General features: G+C 51.6%; 1 protein-coding gene across 2 annotated transcripts in view; it reads right to left on the bottom strand.

The window, feature by feature from the left end:
* Nucleotides 1–17,621, bottom strand: part of DBF4B (DBF4B-CDC7 kinase regulatory subunit) — a 308,603-nt gene that overhangs the window by 128,261 nt on the left and 162,721 nt on the right. The window contains exons 6-9 of one of the 2 annotated variants that reach the window (XM_086923888.1): nt 10,286–10,349; nt 9,224–9,288; nt 2,847–2,874; nt 2,503–2,548 (exon numbers count right to left, since the gene is read on the bottom strand). In XM_086923888.1, coding sequence (XP_086780014.1) covers nt 2,503–2,548; nt 2,847–2,874; nt 9,224–9,288; nt 10,286–10,349 — 203 coding nt within the window. Of the gene's footprint in view, nt 1–2,502; nt 2,549–2,846; nt 2,875–9,223; nt 9,289–10,262; nt 10,350–17,621 lie in introns of both variants that reach the window. The other variant, XM_086923889.1, reaches the window with a different exon arrangement.

Consider the following 17,621-nt stretch of genomic DNA (forward strand, 5'->3'; position numbering starts at 1 on the left):
TCGAAAGAGAAAAAACAGAGCACAGCTACGGATCTGCGTTAGAAGGAGCAGAAAAACAGCAAATGAGGTCACTATGCGTTATGGCACTTATATACGGCGGCACAGAGCCTTCACCATGCAACATATCGGCCTGAAGAGGCATGGATACATAATTCTGGCACATATTCTAAGGAAAGGAAAATGCTGTTAGAAATATCAATCAGAATTTCTTGATTTTCTGTTATTTTTTAAATAACATTTTGCTTTTGAAGGAGACAAACTCAAAGTTTCTCTTGTTTACGAGTTTGCTGGTCTACCATTTCGACTAGGGAGCTCTCTCTATTCCATAGCTCAGAAATATTTTTTCACCTCTTTAATGCGGTTTCAGATGGTGTCTAATCACACCAATTTTTGCATTAACATCAAGAAGGACCCCTTTTATACACCTTCTGGTAACCGGTGTGTTCCCTTCGCCAGTGGGCACTCCCTGGTGGTCTTTTCACTCCTTCGGCCCAAGTTTCCCAGTTGTTACTTTACTTGTGGTCCTACCCTTTTAAAGATTATATTGGAATCCTTCTCCCTTTCTGCTCCAATCACTCTAACCCCCATGTGCACTTAATTCCATCATTTAAGGGTACCTCAGTGTGCCACAATTTGGTCATACATTAAAAGGTGCCACTTATCTCCCCTCAGATTCATGTATTTTGTTAGATGCTAATTTATTAGATGCGGTTGCAACATCTTCAGAGCTGTGGGTCGCTATCAGCAGTGTGATGAAAACTCCGATAACCACGCATTGCTATGACACTTCTCATGAGTATGCTGGGTCAAGCTAGAGATCATTAGTACTCCTCTCCTCTTCCCTGCCCCTTGATTTCACAGGCCCCTTCACTAAACGTGGTGAAAGTCAACTTTCTGCTGATTTGCCACAACAGGAGGGGAAACATAGTTAGACAAGACCATTCTGATAATATATGGGATCCTTTCTTTGCTTGCCAGTGCTGATGAAGATCATAACCATAGCAGAGTGTCTGCCAACCTTTAATGTTTTGCTTCCCTGGTTCTCTTCCGATTACTGCTTATGGGGGGCAAGAATTTCTAGTTGTTGACCCACAACATCCAAGGGTCCTGCCAACCAATGAGTCATTAAAAAAGTTCACCAAGTCAGTGAGCCACACTAAAGACCACAGTCTGCAGACACGATCAAGCACCACTATACCCTCTCCCCCTGGAGGAGGGCATCAGTGTTGTCTAAGCTGCAACTACTTCACTCTCTGGGCTCCAGGACTACCAACAATTGATGCCTTAGATACACAATTGCTAAGGGAGTCGCACGTCTCACTGCCACACAAAGCTCTACAGCTGTACTATGCGAGCTGGGGTGCTCGCCTTGAACCACTTACACAAGGATTGCAGCAAAGCTGCCCTTCCACCATTTTGTGCACTTCGCACAAACCACAGTGGTTTCGCCCACACATTGTTTGACTGTCCCATGCATCTAACACATCCTTACCAGTCGGCTTAGTGTTCCACTCCAGTTGGTCATCAGTTCCTTGCTGCAGAAACTTCAGGATCGGGCCAAGAGGGGGCTTTTGCCTTACAGCCCTCGTAGTGCTCCCGAGTTGCAAAAACGCCACCCATATTGCATAAGGCTCTACGTTTACATGGGAGTATTTGTAGACACCTCCCCTGTTAACTATCAAAATGCTATGGGAAAAACAAGACTTCCAAAGCAGACACAAGGTGGTAGGATATGCACAGAATGTGGCTATAAAACATTCAAGCTGTGGAATTTGCAGTTTACGACTGCTCCATTACCCAATACTCATTCCAGCATGGCCTTTAAATGTGTGGGAGGAGTTACTAATATGCTATAATCAAGTGCTTTGATGAGGATTAGCAGTTACTGGGATTTTATAGTTGTGTTTCTGCACAAAGTTTAAACTACCATAAACCGAACTTCTGCTACTACACTCTATATCATAATACATTCTAGTTGCTATTCTCCAAAGAAATATTTGTTGGACCAGGGCAGCCTTACATTACTAATATAAATATCTACAGATAGGTTCTTGCACGTTAACCCTTTCAGAGGTTAAATTGCCAGCAAGCAATGATGGTAATCCTCAACTGCAATGTATTTAATCATCATAGCAACACCCCTAAGCTACCCCATTACTACTTTGCAGGATATAACACTCAACAGCAAAGCAAGATCAGATTCAGCCTCATTGTTTCATTCCCTCGCAACGTTTAACTATAGTTTCTCCTGTAGTGACCTTTGCTCCCTTATCCCTGTATAGTTTACCATATTCTACTAATCACCTTATTTCGCAGTATCTCACCAAACTCCTTTGAATGGAGCTCAATTTTTTGGATGATCCGGTTCAGTCTATTTTGAGCCAGATAACATTAACGGCTTATATATTTCCTGGAGCCTTGTGCACTTCTATCCTCTTTACCTACAATAAGCTGCTTTCAGAGCTCATTATATTTTAAAGACTCAAGAACATTTTGTCTTACCTGCTCTGGTCTTCAATCTTCAGAAAAGGGATCTTCAGCTGTGCCACTGGTAATAAAGAAAATAAAACATAAAAAAACATTAAACCCATCATGCTTGAAAAACTGCTCCCCTCCTCCCACCAAACTCCCACTTCTCCCTTAAACTCCCCTGCCTTTATGAATACTAGTATTCACTCTGTGGAATAGACTAGGAAACATAAGTCTGAGTACACCTGGTCAGTTGCATATATTCACTGAGCTCTTTGTGTGAGGCAAAGGGGCACTGGGAGACACTAAATGTTGATGGAAGGGACTAGTTTCAGGGTGAAGAAAAAAAAAATCTGTGTGTCAAGGTAATCACTGACCTTTCCGTGCAGGACTGGAAACTGCGACCTGTTAAAAAGCGAATAGTAGAAAACAGGTTAACGATGTCCTATGGAATGAAATTCTGCAGCAAATGAAATTAAAACTACACTTGGAAAATTTTATTCAGATGCCTCTCCTTCAAAATATATGCAAGGTCAACTTCTGAAACAAGTGGCAGTCTAAAAAGGAAGCACTTTTTAGGTCTCGGCTAGCATAGGCTGCGCACATGCGCAGTCTTGCTGGCGAGATTTAATGACTTGGAGTAGCGAGTTTAAGCCCTGCCCCTCTTCTCCATTGGCTGGCCTCCTAAACAGTGGCCAGCCATTGGAGAAGAGGTCCCAGTGACTACATTCTTTCGATCTAAGCCCCGTTCTTTATGGATTGGGGGGGGCCGTGTTTTTTTACTTTTTCTCCCCTCTTCTCCATTGGCTGAACAGTCAAAAACACGCCCTCCCAGTCTGAAAAGGACGGGGCTCACAGACCAAGATAACCCCTCCTCACCCCCTTGGCAGCGTGACACGAGCAGTAAGGCTGATCCCGGAGGCGTTGTAAGTTAAGTATTTGCGCCCGCACCCTCCAGCAACATCATCCCGGGCCCCCCACAAAAGGAACTCCACACAAGGGTAGATCTAAACTAGCCTTTATATTCTCAAACCACATTATAATAGTAAGCACATTATGTACACTGTGACAACCGGCACGGGGCAATATTTACAAGGATATGTACACAGGACAGGGCCACATGGACCACTGTCAGGAATCAGCACTCGGTATAGAAATAGTACATTAGATACATTTGTAAAAGTAAGATAGGCCATAAAACGCACCACAAGTAAACGCTAGTAATTCACGGTACCTTGCAATATCCTGCGCAATGAAATCCGTCATACACTATCACATCAGTCTAACTACATTAGACCCTTACTACCCAAGTAGAACCTTACACTAGGGGCGTACCTCACACAGGGAAGTATAATCTTCATAACCCAAACCCAAACAGGTAAAACAACCTCCTATGCATAAACCATATCTAGAGGTATCAGAACCGGGTGCACAACACATACGACACTGTACATTTCCTAACCCCCCTAAGCATTAGCACATAAATCACGTCAGGCGCATAAATCACGTCAGGCGCATAAATCACGTCAGGAGCATAAATCACGTCAGGAGCATAAATCACGTCAGGAGCATAAATCACGTCAGGCGCATAAATCACGTCAGGCGCATAAATCACGTCAGGCGCATAAATCACGTCAGGCACATAAATCACATTAGGGTCCATCAATCACATTAGGGTCCATCAATCACATTTGGCACATATATCACATTAGGGACATAAATCACATTAGCGTCCATAAATCACATTAGACACCTAAATCACATTAGCGTCCATAAATCACATCAGGCGCATAAATCACATTAGCGTCCATGTCGTGCCACTGCGCCAGAACCTAAACGTAGCAGCTGCCCACTACTTGCTAGGCAGCTGAGGGCGAGAGCAGGTCCTAAACGCTGCAGCTGGCACTAAGTGCTGCGCAGCTGTGGAAGGCCAAGGTAGGGATGAAGGAGTGCGTCTCACTCCTAGATGCGGAGTACATGTCCCTAGGAAGGAAAGAACCTAAACGTAGCAGCTGCCCACTACTTGCTGGGCAGGTGGGAACTTAAAACTGCGATAGGGGCCCTTACTGGCCCTTAGGAATAGGGACTGCACCAACGGGTAGAGCCATCTAGGCTCTGAGATAGAACTGCTCACCTTGAAGCCCTCTAGGCTCCATAAATACGTATTGCGCCCACGGTGGAGCCCTCTAGGCTTCAAAAGTAAGTGTCCCCCGGAGCCATCTAGGCTCTGCAAATAATGGGGGCTTAGTTGGAGCCACGGGGCTCGGAAGGACAAAATGGTGCTGGAGCCTCTCTGGCTCGACATACAACTGCCTCCAAATCAGGTGGGGCCTCGTGGCTTTAAAGAAATGGGGCCAGATGTTGGAGTGGCCCACTGAGCACCCGGGGCCGCTCTGACACTATCTCTTCCCCCAGCCATCTAAGCTTACCGGCTCTCTTGGGAGGGGGGGTCAAAGGGCGGCTCCTTTCCTTGCGCCATCACGGGGCTCTCCCTTCTGCCTGGGAGCCCCGCAGGGCACCACATGGTCGCACCTTCACCCGGTCCCACATCTCGGGACCGGGACTTCGCGGATGGAGCCCGCAAGGCCACTCGGGGAGGCGGCGTAGGCTCCAGTCCTCCTCCCCGTATACAGCACAGCTTCCTCGGGACTCAGCCACACTTGCTGGCGCCGGCGGGCTCTCCCTCAGCATGAGCCCCGCAGAGGCAGGCACCATTCCTCTCGACACTGCTTCCTCCCTCACTGGCTCCCGACCTCTCTGGTGACCTCACTTCCGGCCGTACTCGGGACTTCCGTCCTGCGGCCCCGCCCACAGTCAGGCGGGTCGCGGCGGCGGCTATTTTCGGGGGAAGAACTAGAGGAGTAGGCTCCCTCGCCATACAATGTAAATAGCGGGGTGGCCACCAGAACAACAAACAAAACGAGTCCAAAGAGCGCAAATGAGGGGCAGGCTCCCTCCAATCCGGACAACAAAGCAGGGTGGGCTCCTGCCATTTAAAACATAACACTGGCATAATGCAGGGTGGGCACCTGCGATGAAGGATCCACAGGGGAAGGGCCAAGTCCAATAGCCTTCATAAACACTCCCTCCCAGTCCCAGGAACCGCCCTCGCCTGTGTAGCCCGCCTCCCTTCGTGCATTGGAGTATTAATCACCAACGACCGTTGTATTAAATGGAAGTTGAACATTGTATTTACTTTTGTTTAGTTAAGCAGTCATGCTTGGCTACGGGGTCTCGCCCATGTTTTTAAAGGGAATATTCTGATCACTACTGAGGTTGCCGTGTTTAACTGTTGCTTCGGGCAGGCTCGCGTGAAGTGGGGTTACCTGCGTGTCAAGCGCTGTGCTTTCTGTAACCCATTCAGAGGGCCGGGTGTCGCCTCGCATGTGTTTAACGACTGGGGGGAGCTGCGCGTGGAAGCCTTGCTGATGTCTGCCAGCCGTTGAGCGGGACGTAAAATGGCGGCGGTGAGTCGCGCCCATAAGGGCCCTGACAGCGTCGCAGCTGGCTGCGGGGAGGCCTCGGAGAGTGGCCTGGAGCCCGTCTCCCGAGAAGGCCATGTGCCCGGTGTGCCTGGACATCCTGCTGCGGCCGCCTCTCCATGTGCCTGCTGTGCTTCCAGCACACCGTGGAACTGGCCAGCCTGTGCTGCCAGCTTTGCCGCAAGCGCATTTCCAACTGGGTTTGGTAGCGCAGCCGGGACAAGACTCTGGTGGACCGGGAGCAAGTTCGCCAGAGCTTCCCGGAGCGCTGCCGCCACAGGGAGGAGGGCGGCGCCCCGCGCGCAGACGGCGCTACAAGGTGCGGAGAGGGCAGCGCTGTCATCCTAGGTGCCCTGCAAAAGTGTCGCCGCTGCAGAGTGGCCTGTTGTCCTTGCTGGGAGCAGTCACTGCCCTGTGACTACTACCACCAACCTCTGGTCAGTGAGCAGCTCAACACGTGAGGTGTCACTGCACGGACCTGTTTATTCAGCGGCTGTCCGTGCACTCTAGGCGCACAGTAGCATGGTTCGATGTTCATGCTTTAGATATGTTTTGTAAATGCTGCCCCATTATCTCCTTACAAAGGCGCGGTTCACCCCTACACCTGCAATAGTGACACAGCGAACAGAGTTACTTCCTAACAAAACAAGCCTTGATGCTGGTCATTTACGGGCGTGTGTCTCGGCGAGGCGAGCGAGCCTCGGCGAGTCTCGGCGAGTCTCGGCGGGCGAGCGAGTCTCGGCGAGTCTCGGCGGGCGAGCGAGTCTCGGCGAGTCTCGGCGGGCGAGCGAGTCTCGGCGAGTCTCGGCGGGCGAGCGAGTCTCGGCGAGTCTCGGCGGGCGAGCGAGTCTCGGCGAGTCTCGGCGAGTCTCGGCGGGTCTCGGCGGGCGAGCGAGCCTCGGCGAGTCTCGGCGGGCGAGCGAGCCTCGGCGAGTCTCGGCGGGCGAGCGAGCCTCGGCGAGTCTCGGCGGGCGAGCGAGCCTCGGCGAGTCTCGGCGGGCGAGCGAGCCTCGGCGAGTCTCGTCGAGCGAGCGACTCGGCGAGCGAGCGCGCGACTCGGCGAGCGAGCGCGCGACTCAGCGAGCGCGCGACTCGGCGAGCGAGCGCGCGACTCGGCGAGCGAGCGCGCGACTGAGTGTCTCGGCGAGCGAGCGCGCGTCTGAGTGTCTCTGCGGGCGGGCGCGCGTGTGGCTGTGCGGGCGCGCGTGTGGCTGTGCGGGCGCGCGTGTGGCTGTGCGGGCGCGCGCGTGGCTGTGCGGGCGCGCGCGTGGCTGTGCGGGCGCGCGTGGCTGTGCGGGCGCGCGTGGCTGTGCGGGCGCGCGGCTGCGCGTGGCTGTGCGGGCGCGCGGCTGCGCGTGGCTGTGCGGGCGCGTGGCTGCGCGGGCGCGCGGCTGCGCGTGGCTGCGTGGCTGCGCGGCTGCGCGTGGCTGCGTGTGGCTGCGCGGGCGCGCGGCTGCGTGTGGCTCTGTGCGCGTGTGTGGCTGTGCGCGCGTGTGTGGCTGTGCGCGCGTGTGTGGCTGTGCGCGCGTGTGTGGCTGTGCGCGCGTGTGTGGCTGTGCGCGCGCGTGTGGCTGTGCGCGCGTGTGTGGCTGTGCGCGCGTGTGTGGCTGTGCGCGCGTGTGTGGCTGTGCGCGCGTGTGTGGCTCTGTGTGTGTGGCTCTGTGTGTGTGGCTGTGTGTGTGTGGCTGTGTGTGTGTGGCTGTGTGTGTGTGCAAATGCAATAGGTCTTGCATTTGCAACAGATTAAGCTATTGGCATTGTAAATGACAATGCCATTTATTTATGTTTTCAAAACCAACACATAAATAAAAATGTTGTAATTTACAATGCCAATAGTTCTATCTTTTGCAAAGGCGAGGCCGTTGCATTGTAAATGGGTGGGGGACACCTTGCAAATGGGGTATCTTCACGGAGTACTGGCACATACCAAACAAAAGTCAGTACCCAGAATGAAGAATTTCTATAAAAAGAATAAAAAGATCACCAATGTTTTATTTTGATTGTATACCTGGAGTGTAACAAAGTTGCTGTGTAGTAGCAGTTCGAATAATTCTTCGAGTTGAGCATTGTTGGAGGTGTGTGACCTGTTGGTCAGAGGTAAGAATTCCAGAATGGCCAACTCAGCACTTCCATCCTGCCAATGTTAATAAATAACGCACTAACGAATTAGTACGGTAATAGTTACTTTTAGCACTAGAAAATTGCAAAAAAGAGGTAATAACGTGCAAAAAATAAGGCCATTCTGTTTTAGCCACCATGGAGAATGCCTTTGGAATACAAAAGAACAATAACTTTTGGAGGTGTTGAAAAAACGGAGCAAAAAGTTTGGAATTCTTAACACTGGTCATTCAAAAGTGTGAACGTTGTTACTAAATCGATTAGAGAAATTAAACATGATAGTATTTCAGACATGCGCTCAGGGGAACAACATTACTTGACTTGCATACCAGCAATAATCTTAGTGAAAAGACAAATAACACTTAGTTAGAAAAAAAAATCCAAGAAGGCGGAGCTGTAGATACAGAAGCAGTCTGAAGATGGACGCCATTTCAAAATCTGCAAACACTGGAAGATCTGTTAATTTAATAACCAGTTCTGGTCTTTGGCAGATCTGAGAATCCTGCTTGGAGCGAATCCTGCTTGGAGCGTACCTTGAGAAAAGGCAAGCTTTTTTGGCTTCATAATGTTTGAGTGGACTTTAGATTTTAAAGCAGTAGAACATTTAAATTGTATGTTGCTAAACCTTATGGACTATATTCAGGACCAGTGAAGCTGCAGGTTGACAGTTGTGCATTTGACATACAATACGTCGATACTGAACGATCTGCAGATTCAAAACACAAAATGTGTCTCTAGCTCAGACAAGCCACGTTATTAGAATAAGCCGGGAATGTGTAGTGCAAGGCAGTAATAAACACCTTCCACTTCCACTGGTCGTTGATGTATTCAGGTGCTAGTTTCTAAAGAAGTGAAACTGCAGACCAGAAAGGATTTGTGGCTGAAAACGTTTTCAATGTGTTCTGCTGCATATCAATTTTTTTTTCTAAAGAAACCTTTCAACTTTCTACTGTGCTGGTGTCCCTTATGTAGCTATGTGTTTAAATTTCAAAGTAACAAAAGAATAACGCCCCATTATTTATTCAAGCAGGATACATAATGTGGTTCTCTATGCAAGCAAGATTCAAATGACCATGAATATATTACTGCACAAGTCCAAAGTAGAATACTGTGCCCCCAGGGCGAACCTCGAAATACGGGATGTTGTGCCTTACCTCCACTCTCTGGTTGCAGACTTTCTTTGTTGTTACGGACAGCTTTGCGATGTAATCCAAAACGTCTTCATGCACCACAGAATTAAGGACAACAACGTGGTGACTAACAGGGTGGAGAGCCATAAGAAACCGTTTACTGAGGGTGACAGGAGACAGCGTACAACTGGGTTTTATACCTCCAGTTCCCCCACCCATAACCCCATAAGATCTTATTATGGAGTAATGCTTTGCCAACTAGTTTTACTGAGACTTCAGAAGTGCCTACCAGTAGAAGACGGGATGTGGTGAGTGTATACACTTTTCCCTTAATTATGAAAGATATGCCTCCCCGTCACCCCCCTTATTTATTTTCAAAGTTTTATATAGCGCGAACAAGATCTTTGCAGATATCAGAGCGCTTTACAGAAAGAAGGGGTAAGGGAAACAAGAGGGTGATTGAGCAGACTTTGTTACAATAATGGTAATAAGTAGTACGTGAGTAACAAAATAAGATCGCAGTCAGATAAAAGCATAATACACGTAGATAATCAAATAAACAGCTAATACAGAGTCGGTGTAAAGTCTTAGATCGGACCAAAATAGAGTTCAAGTGAATTTAGCCATTAGGATGGCTTTTACTTCTTTCTTAAAAAATGCAGTGGATTAGGATTATTTTTAAAAAAAGAAATAAAAATACACAAATTCATGCTTTAACTGGTTTCACACTGCGCCCATTTCATTACTAGCAATTAACTGCAAAATAGGCATGAGGACAGAGTTTTTTGCAAGCGCCCCCAACCTCAACCACCCCATTCTTATTAATCCACAACTGCACTAGACTCCAATACCGCATGCCACTTATATCGGACACCATCAGTACTTTAACTTAACCCAGGTTACGAGAGTACAGTACCTGAATTATTGCTTTTTTTTTAAAAAAGTGAACTGTAATAACTGGTCAGACCACAGTATGCTATCAATGACAAGCTCTGAGGATGCATTTTCTTCCCACACTCCAAAGACATTCTGCTCCTTGCGCAACTCCTAAATAAACAATTACCTCGAGTCTAAATAAAAGGATACCATTCACATGCAGAATGTGAACTCCCCAAGAGTGTGCATTGGCAAGGATGCTGGCGCCACTGTCCTAAAAAGAAAAAGGTAAATGGTGTTGACTCTTCAAAACATCAATAAGACCAATTAAAAGCAGTTTGCAAAGTGCAAGCCGATTGCACCCTGTGATTCCGTGCAGCAACCCGAGTGTTTAATAGGGAAAAACGTTGGAATGGAATGTCTGGAAACGCTGTAAATGTAAACCATCCTACTAAAAGAGGATCTGGAAATATGAAGCTTTTTCATGGTCCTAAAGTGTGCATAATTCACTTAAATTATTCTAGATACGTGGTGGGACAGTTTTTGCTCCATTTTTATAATAATGGCCAAATCCAATGAACTTCTTGCATAATGGAAGCCAGCGTGGATAGCCAATGTGGGTTTATCTGGTTCTCACGGGTCAAATTATTTAAAAAAAAAAAAACAACAACGGGGGCCTTGGCAAGATGGCGACGGAGTGAGAAGTGAATCTGAGTCCCTCCGGCACTGACTTCATTAGCTGTGCCTAGCAGCTTCCTGGGGCGTGCCTTCACCCGTGCTTCTGGCCCCCCTAAGTGCCGAGGAGGTGGTGAGACGACCGGTGGGGTTTGCCAGGCCACCGCAGAGCTGAATCTGGTCCGATTCGGGACAGAGGCATAGTCCGGGTGCGGCCTGCACATCAACGGGGCCGGCTGCGAGGAGGCCCAGGACTGGAGATACGGCAGAGTAGACTGCTGAGGCTGGCCGCAGCGGCGGAGGAGGGGCCCGTCGCTGTCGCTGCGAGGACGCGCTGTGAAAGGTGAGGCGGCGGAGACTGGGCGACACCCGGAGCGGGGAGCTCCTGGCCGGCACCGGGAGTTCCGCGCCGGCCCTCTAGTTCCGCGACCGCTGGGCACTGCATCAGCCGGGCAGCCCTGATCACCTGAGGCCGTGGCTTGGGGCCCACAAGCCTGACTGCTCGGAGGACCCAGTGCACTGCGGCGACCGTCTGCCAGGAGCCTGGTGCGGAGGGAACGACAAGACAGTCTGTTCGCTTGGAGGTTTGGCAGGGAGTGCACGGCCAACCCACGTTTGCGGAGGATCGGAGCGGGCCCATCGACGTGATGCTCCTGCAGCCTGCGCTGCAGAGATCGAGCGCAGTGCGGCCCTTCGACGCAGGGACTCGAGGCGTTGAGTCCGGCTTCCACTAGCTGCTTCCACGTTGCAGGCTGGCAGTGGAGCATCGGACGGAGGAGGTGAGACCTGCGACCCCGCCGGAGGGTGCTGACAGTCCCTACCCTGCGCCTGCTGGAGGCCCCGCGGTGCCTCCGGGGTCATCAGAGGGAGAGGCCCCCAGGATTGGTTTCTGTGTATCCCCTCTTGCGTCCTTCCTTGGGCACCAGAACCGGAGTGGAGTGACCGGGTGCCATGCCGGAGGCCGGATAGCGGTGGCGGTCTGCTGGACGCTTTGGTTCACACATCGCATTTGCACGATCCTCGTACCCAGCTCTCAGTAAGCTTGACGGCTCTGAACGCAGCGGGCTGTGCATGGCCTACTACTCTGTGCAACAGCGGCGGCAAGACCAGCGCAGGAATATATCCGCCAGGGTCCCCGGACGAACCATTGAAGTACGGGGTCGATATTGAGGGGGCATACCCGCACAGGCCAATCTAGTGGAGAGCCCGCATGGAAGGAGAGGGGGGATCTGGGCTTGACCTCTAGACTGTCCATACCGAACTGGCACCATGGCCACCAGACCCCGCAAGGATAAGCCGGGCAAGGAGGGCCAATCGAAGGCTACCCAGCCTGCGACGCCACCGGGAACCAGCAAATCCCCCCTGAAGGGAGAGGACGATGCGCCCGCCACCAAGGTTTTTTTTCATGGTGGAACTGTTCACAGCTATAAAAGAGGACATCTCGGAGCTCTGCTCCCAGCTTGCATCGGATCTACGCGAGGTGAGACGAGAGGTGGACGGTGTAGGAGAGTAGGGTCTGCAATCCTATGATCACCCAGATTTTTTGCTTTTGTTTCACTGGTTTACGACTTTCTCGGGCTGTGGGCCTGCCAATCAGATCCACAGCCTAGCTGTTCTCTCGCTAAATTGATGTGTGTACCTTAGGTGCATTACCCAATTGGAACTGGGCCACCTTGTCAGACCCTGTAACTCAGGGCATCGGTGTACCCAGGGCCTACCAGGGGCTGAAGCATGTATTATGCCACCCCTGGGTGGCCATCTAAAACTGACACAACTGGCTGCGTGACAGCTGGGGCAACGTGGCGTACTCGCCCGTTGCTGTAGGTATAGGATCTCTATATCTAACCCTAAAATGGACACCCGAGTTCCTATCAGTCACTCCTATGGCAGGCCTTGACAATCCTGAAGGCAGAGTGCATGGGATCGTGTGAATTGGGCTCTGGAACGAGCCGAGCCCGGTTGCAGCTTGCGGAACCAAGACCCAATGGCTGTTCCGTGATAACGCGTACCATATTAGTAACTTCGGTATCGCGTTATCAAGTCATGTCGAGTAAGGTGTCATACGAATCGGGATGATGACCCCCTCACCAATACTGGCGACGAGGTTGGCATTCCGCCCTTCTAGAGGGACACGACATGTACGTAACTGTGAACCCCGGTTAAAGTTAACTGAAGCCTCAGCTCCACAAAATGGATGCTGCCACCACAGACACGAGTCTGACCTCCTGCTGCTGGGAGTCCTTCCAGCGGGGAGAGCTTGGACAAAGGGTTTCCTGTCCGGGGCGGTGTTCGCACCATCCCAGACAGGGTTTTGTGTATCCTGGGTAGGCAGGGCTTTACAAGAAGGTGACTGCGGAGTGGCACCCCGGTGCTCACTACGCATCTGCCGGTTAGAACCAGTTCCAGGGGCGCGCAGCCCCTGACCTGGGGAAAGTCCGACAGGGGAGAGGGGTGTAACTACCCCCCTTCCTGGTCCCACCCCTAGGGCAGGACCTAGTCATGTACCCACCCCTTTCTTTAGGATAAAGGCAGGAGCGGGGACCCTTCCAAATTAGATCATCTTTGAATCAAGAACTACTTTCTACAAAAGGACATTCAAGACTCTTCTTAAGATTTTTCCTTTGTGGCTAAGGAGTAGTCACCCTGCATCCGCAGGCACCATCTAAGAACTCTGCGGTTTGCTGTAAGTCCTTCCTCAGGAATCCGACTGCCCAGCTCGACGAGAACCGGCTTCCCTGGCACCTCTGACCTCTACCCACATCATCAGCTCAGCTGAGATCTGTGGGTGCGACGAGACCTCGAGGGACCGGCCATCATCAAAACCTGCACGCTTTCTTAAACCAGCACGACCACTGAGGGATCCTCTGGTGAGTGCTCTGGGGTCCGAGAAGCCCCGACCCTGAGCAGCTCCAGCACCGAAGTGCAGTCTCCCAGCATCTCCACGATCTGCGTGGGGCCCTTCTGCTCTTTGCTGTTCAGCACGTTGTCTGGTCACTAGCCGCTGGCTTGTGACCTTCTTGACGACACCCGACAACCAACGCTGCTGGTCTGGTTGCTCCAGACTGGCCTTCGCTCCTTTCTGCGAGAGGAGCACCCCGGACCCTCCTGGTCCACTCAAGACGCCATTTCAGGCCCACCACGTGGCCCTGAAATTTGCCAAGGCTTGTTGCCCCAATCCTGGGCCCAGCGACGCCGACAGCATCAACCTTCGTGGGACAGCTCGCACCTCCATCCTGGTCGCCGACAACGCCTCCTGGTCCGTGAGACTGCAGAGCCTAGCGTCGCCCACTCACCTAGTCGAGGTGACTATCATCCGGTGCCCTCCTGGTACCCTCTGACTACTGGCTAGTAGTACGAACTTGGTCCCCTCTGCTTTCAGGTGTCATCTATCTCTGATCCAGGCTTGGATCTCTACGAACTATCTCCACTGGTCGCCGGCCAGCAACTTCTTCCTTCCGGCTCCTGGCTCGTCAGCGAAGACTCCCGACGTCTGTAAAGACTTGTGCAGCCGCAACCCTTGTGGCTAGGTAACTTCGGCATTTCGGTGCCCGCATAGCCTCCTTATTTAAGGGTCCCGAGTCCCTATCGCTTCCGACTTACCTTATCGGGTCCGCCCGAGACCACTAAACTTTCTGTGCCCTCGGGCACTTGTATTGATTGTGCACTTGAAGTATTTTCCTAAGAGTTCCGTTGTGTGCTTAGTACCCTGTCCTCAAAGAGTACAGGGCTGTTTTGATTCTAATAAATATACTGTTTATTTTCATAACACTTGTGTGGTGTCCTTTCACTTGGTGTTCAAGGGGTATGTGATGGTATAACAGCTGGCTTAACACGCCCTCTAGAGTTTAGCCCGAAGACTGCTCGTATCCACGCTACTAGGATAGATGGTCCAAGGTTGACTTACAACCAATCACCATACGGGTCGTTTGGACCGATGCATAGTGGTCGCTAGAATAGTGAACACTGCATATCGGGCCAACTTCTCACAGACGGCATAGGGGAACGGGTTGCGACCATGGAAGAACATGACTTGGGTCTGGCTGACGACGTGCGCCATCTCCAGCAAGATGTTCTTTGGCTCACGGAGCAGAATCTGGATCTCCAGGCCCACGCTGAAGATTTAGAAAATAGGTCTCGCCGAAACATCAGGATCCAAGCAGTGCCCTGGGACGGTAAAGCTGGTGATCTGAGGGACTACATGGAGGCCCTATCCTTGCAGATATTGGGTGAAGAGGATCTCCGTGAAATTCGGATGGATAGGGTCCATCGAGTGAGTCTCCCAAAGGGTTCTGGGGCACCGCCTCCCGACATTCTGGTCTGTGTCCACGACTTCCAACTGAAGGAGCGCATACTCAGGAAAGCGAGAGGGATTAATCCGCTGCTCTTCCGTGACCATCGCCCCCAGTTATTCCAGGATCTGGCGGCCTCGACGCTGCAAAAGAGGCGCAAGTTTCGGCCAGTAACTACATATTTACGAGACCAAAATGTGGGCTATTCCTGGGGCCACCCCTTTTGCCTTATCTTCCGGTGGCAGAACAGGCTGGTTCAGGTCCACTCTTTGCAGGCAGCTAGAGAGCTCCTTAGCCTGTCCGACACCGCTCTGGCCCTGAGGCGCAGGGTCCCATGCCAAGGCGACGGCAGCGCTCCTCACCATGGCAGAGGGTGGGTTCGCCTGCTGCAGCACGACGGCCGGACCCCACTGTTCGCGTACACGAGAGGGGGCAGCGGTGGCCTCGGTGGCCGGGGTGACGGAGACTTCATCGCGGGACAGCTCCTCAGCAGCATGAGCCCCAGGAAGATGGAGGGGAGGCGTCGGAGGGGCACACCCCTACAAGGTACCGAGGGTAATCCATGTTTGGTCTGCGAAGCCACCCCGGCCCAAAGAAATGGTGGCATACTAACTTTGACCACAACCCTCACTTCTGGGCAGACTCTACAGAGCCCATTGTCGTGGCCCCCTTCATCGCCCTATTTTCTATTACTTGTTCGCACTTGACCTTTTCGGGAGGGAGGGGGGGGGGAAGGGTGGGAATGGGAGGGTAGTGATGGTAGCTGGGGTTGGCCGGCGGGGAATGCTTGCTGACTTCGATGCGAGGAGTATGGAGAGCTGGGGAGACTGGTAAGAGAGCTGGAGGTGGTGGCTGATTTTGATGTGTGGGGAGACGTCCCAGAGGAGACACTGTTTTGGGGGACTTACCCTGTGGGTGGGGGGGGAGGGGGATGTGTCAGGTCTGCATGGCCAGTGGTGGTGTGAACCGTCCAACTTGAGTCCAAATGCAGCGCGAAGCCGGTTACATACTCCATGATGCTGCTCACTTTTGGAACATGGAACGTGAAAGGCTTGAACTCCCCCCAGAAACGCCAGAAGGTCTTGAGATATAGAATTGACCATCAGTTAGATGTGGTGGGTCTTCAGGAGACTCACCTGACCAGAGCGGATGAGTTCCGCCTCAAACACAAACAATTTCCCCTTATTTATAGGTCCTCGGCAGCTACTAAACACAGAGGGGTGGCACTTCTATTCCGTTCGGTCCTGCATTTCCAACCCCTGGGAGTTAGTAGCGATAAGGAGGGACGCTGGCTTGCTGTTAAGGGTGTGCTGCGTAGTCTACTTTGTACCTTCCTGGTCCTCTATGCCCCCCAACGCAGGCCAAAACTGGTTTATTCAGGGGCTCCTACGTACTGTGTTAGACTTTGTTGAGGGTCCTCGGATTGTGATGGGAGACTAACTAAGTTTGGCATAAGGACTTAGATTGCACACACCATCAGAGATCCGAGGCAGGCCTGTTCTCCGCTGAGACGCAACAGACGATCGAGACCATGGGGCTTATAGATGGGTGGCGCTCTCTCTATCCACAATCTAGAGATTACACTTTTTTTCCCACGTTAATCGCTCATATTCCCGCCTAGACCATATTTTTCTTAGTCAATCCCTACAGGGGTCCCTACAGGAGGCCAGGATATTTCCTCTCTCAATCTCTGATCATAGCCTGCTCGCTATCTGCCTTTCTTGGGAAGGGGGGGGGGGGGGGACAGTACACAAACCAAATGGTACTTTCCGGCCTCCCTAGTCCGGGATCAACCCTCTTGTAGGGAGCTACGGAAAGAGATTTGTGAATTTTTCGACCTTAATGACCCCGGAGGCACTTTAATCTTTACCACATGGGACGCCTTCAAGGCGTCTATCCACGGGACCTGTTTGGGCCTTAACGCTGCCCTTAACCGGCTGCGCAGGAAGGACAGGGAGGGGTTGGAGGGAGAGCTTCTTACACTCGAACAGGAACACAAACGGAACCCCACCAGGCAAACACAGACAACTTACGGCCATCAGGGGGAAACTTTGGGCCCACTACAATAATAGAGCAGAGTATACGCGGTTGAAATTACGGTGCCTCTCCTATTCGCAAGGGAACAAGGTTAGAAAACATCTGGCCCGGCAGCTTCGTGATAAGCGTGAGAAGGAGTACATCGGAGGCATCCAGGACACGGCAGGAGTCCTGACTCACCAGGATGGGGCCAAGGCTGGCCTCTTTGGTGACTTCTACGAGGCTCTTTATAAAGGAGAGACCTTGGATGGCAACGCACAAAGGGACTACCTGAATGCGCTCCCGCTCCCCCAGGTGTCGGAGGCATGGAACGAGCTCCTCACTGCCCCCTTCACTAGGGAAGAGGTGCTGGATGCCATCAGGGCCCTGAAAAACCATAAGGCTCCAGGAGCGGATGGGTATACGGCTGTCTTTTATAAGACCTTTGCAGCTGACCTCAGTGATTTTTTGGTCCGCCTGTTTAACACCATGGCAGAAGAGGGGATCACTTCTGGCTCAATGGCTGAAGCGCTCATATCGGTCATTGCCAAATCGGGGAAAGACCT

The sequence above is a fragment of the Lissotriton vulgaris genome, chromosome 5, assembly GCF_964263255.1.
Source record: "Lissotriton vulgaris chromosome 5, aLisVul1.2, whole genome shotgun sequence".
NCBI classification, from domain to species: Eukaryota; Metazoa; Chordata; class Amphibia; order Caudata; family Salamandridae; genus Lissotriton; species Lissotriton vulgaris.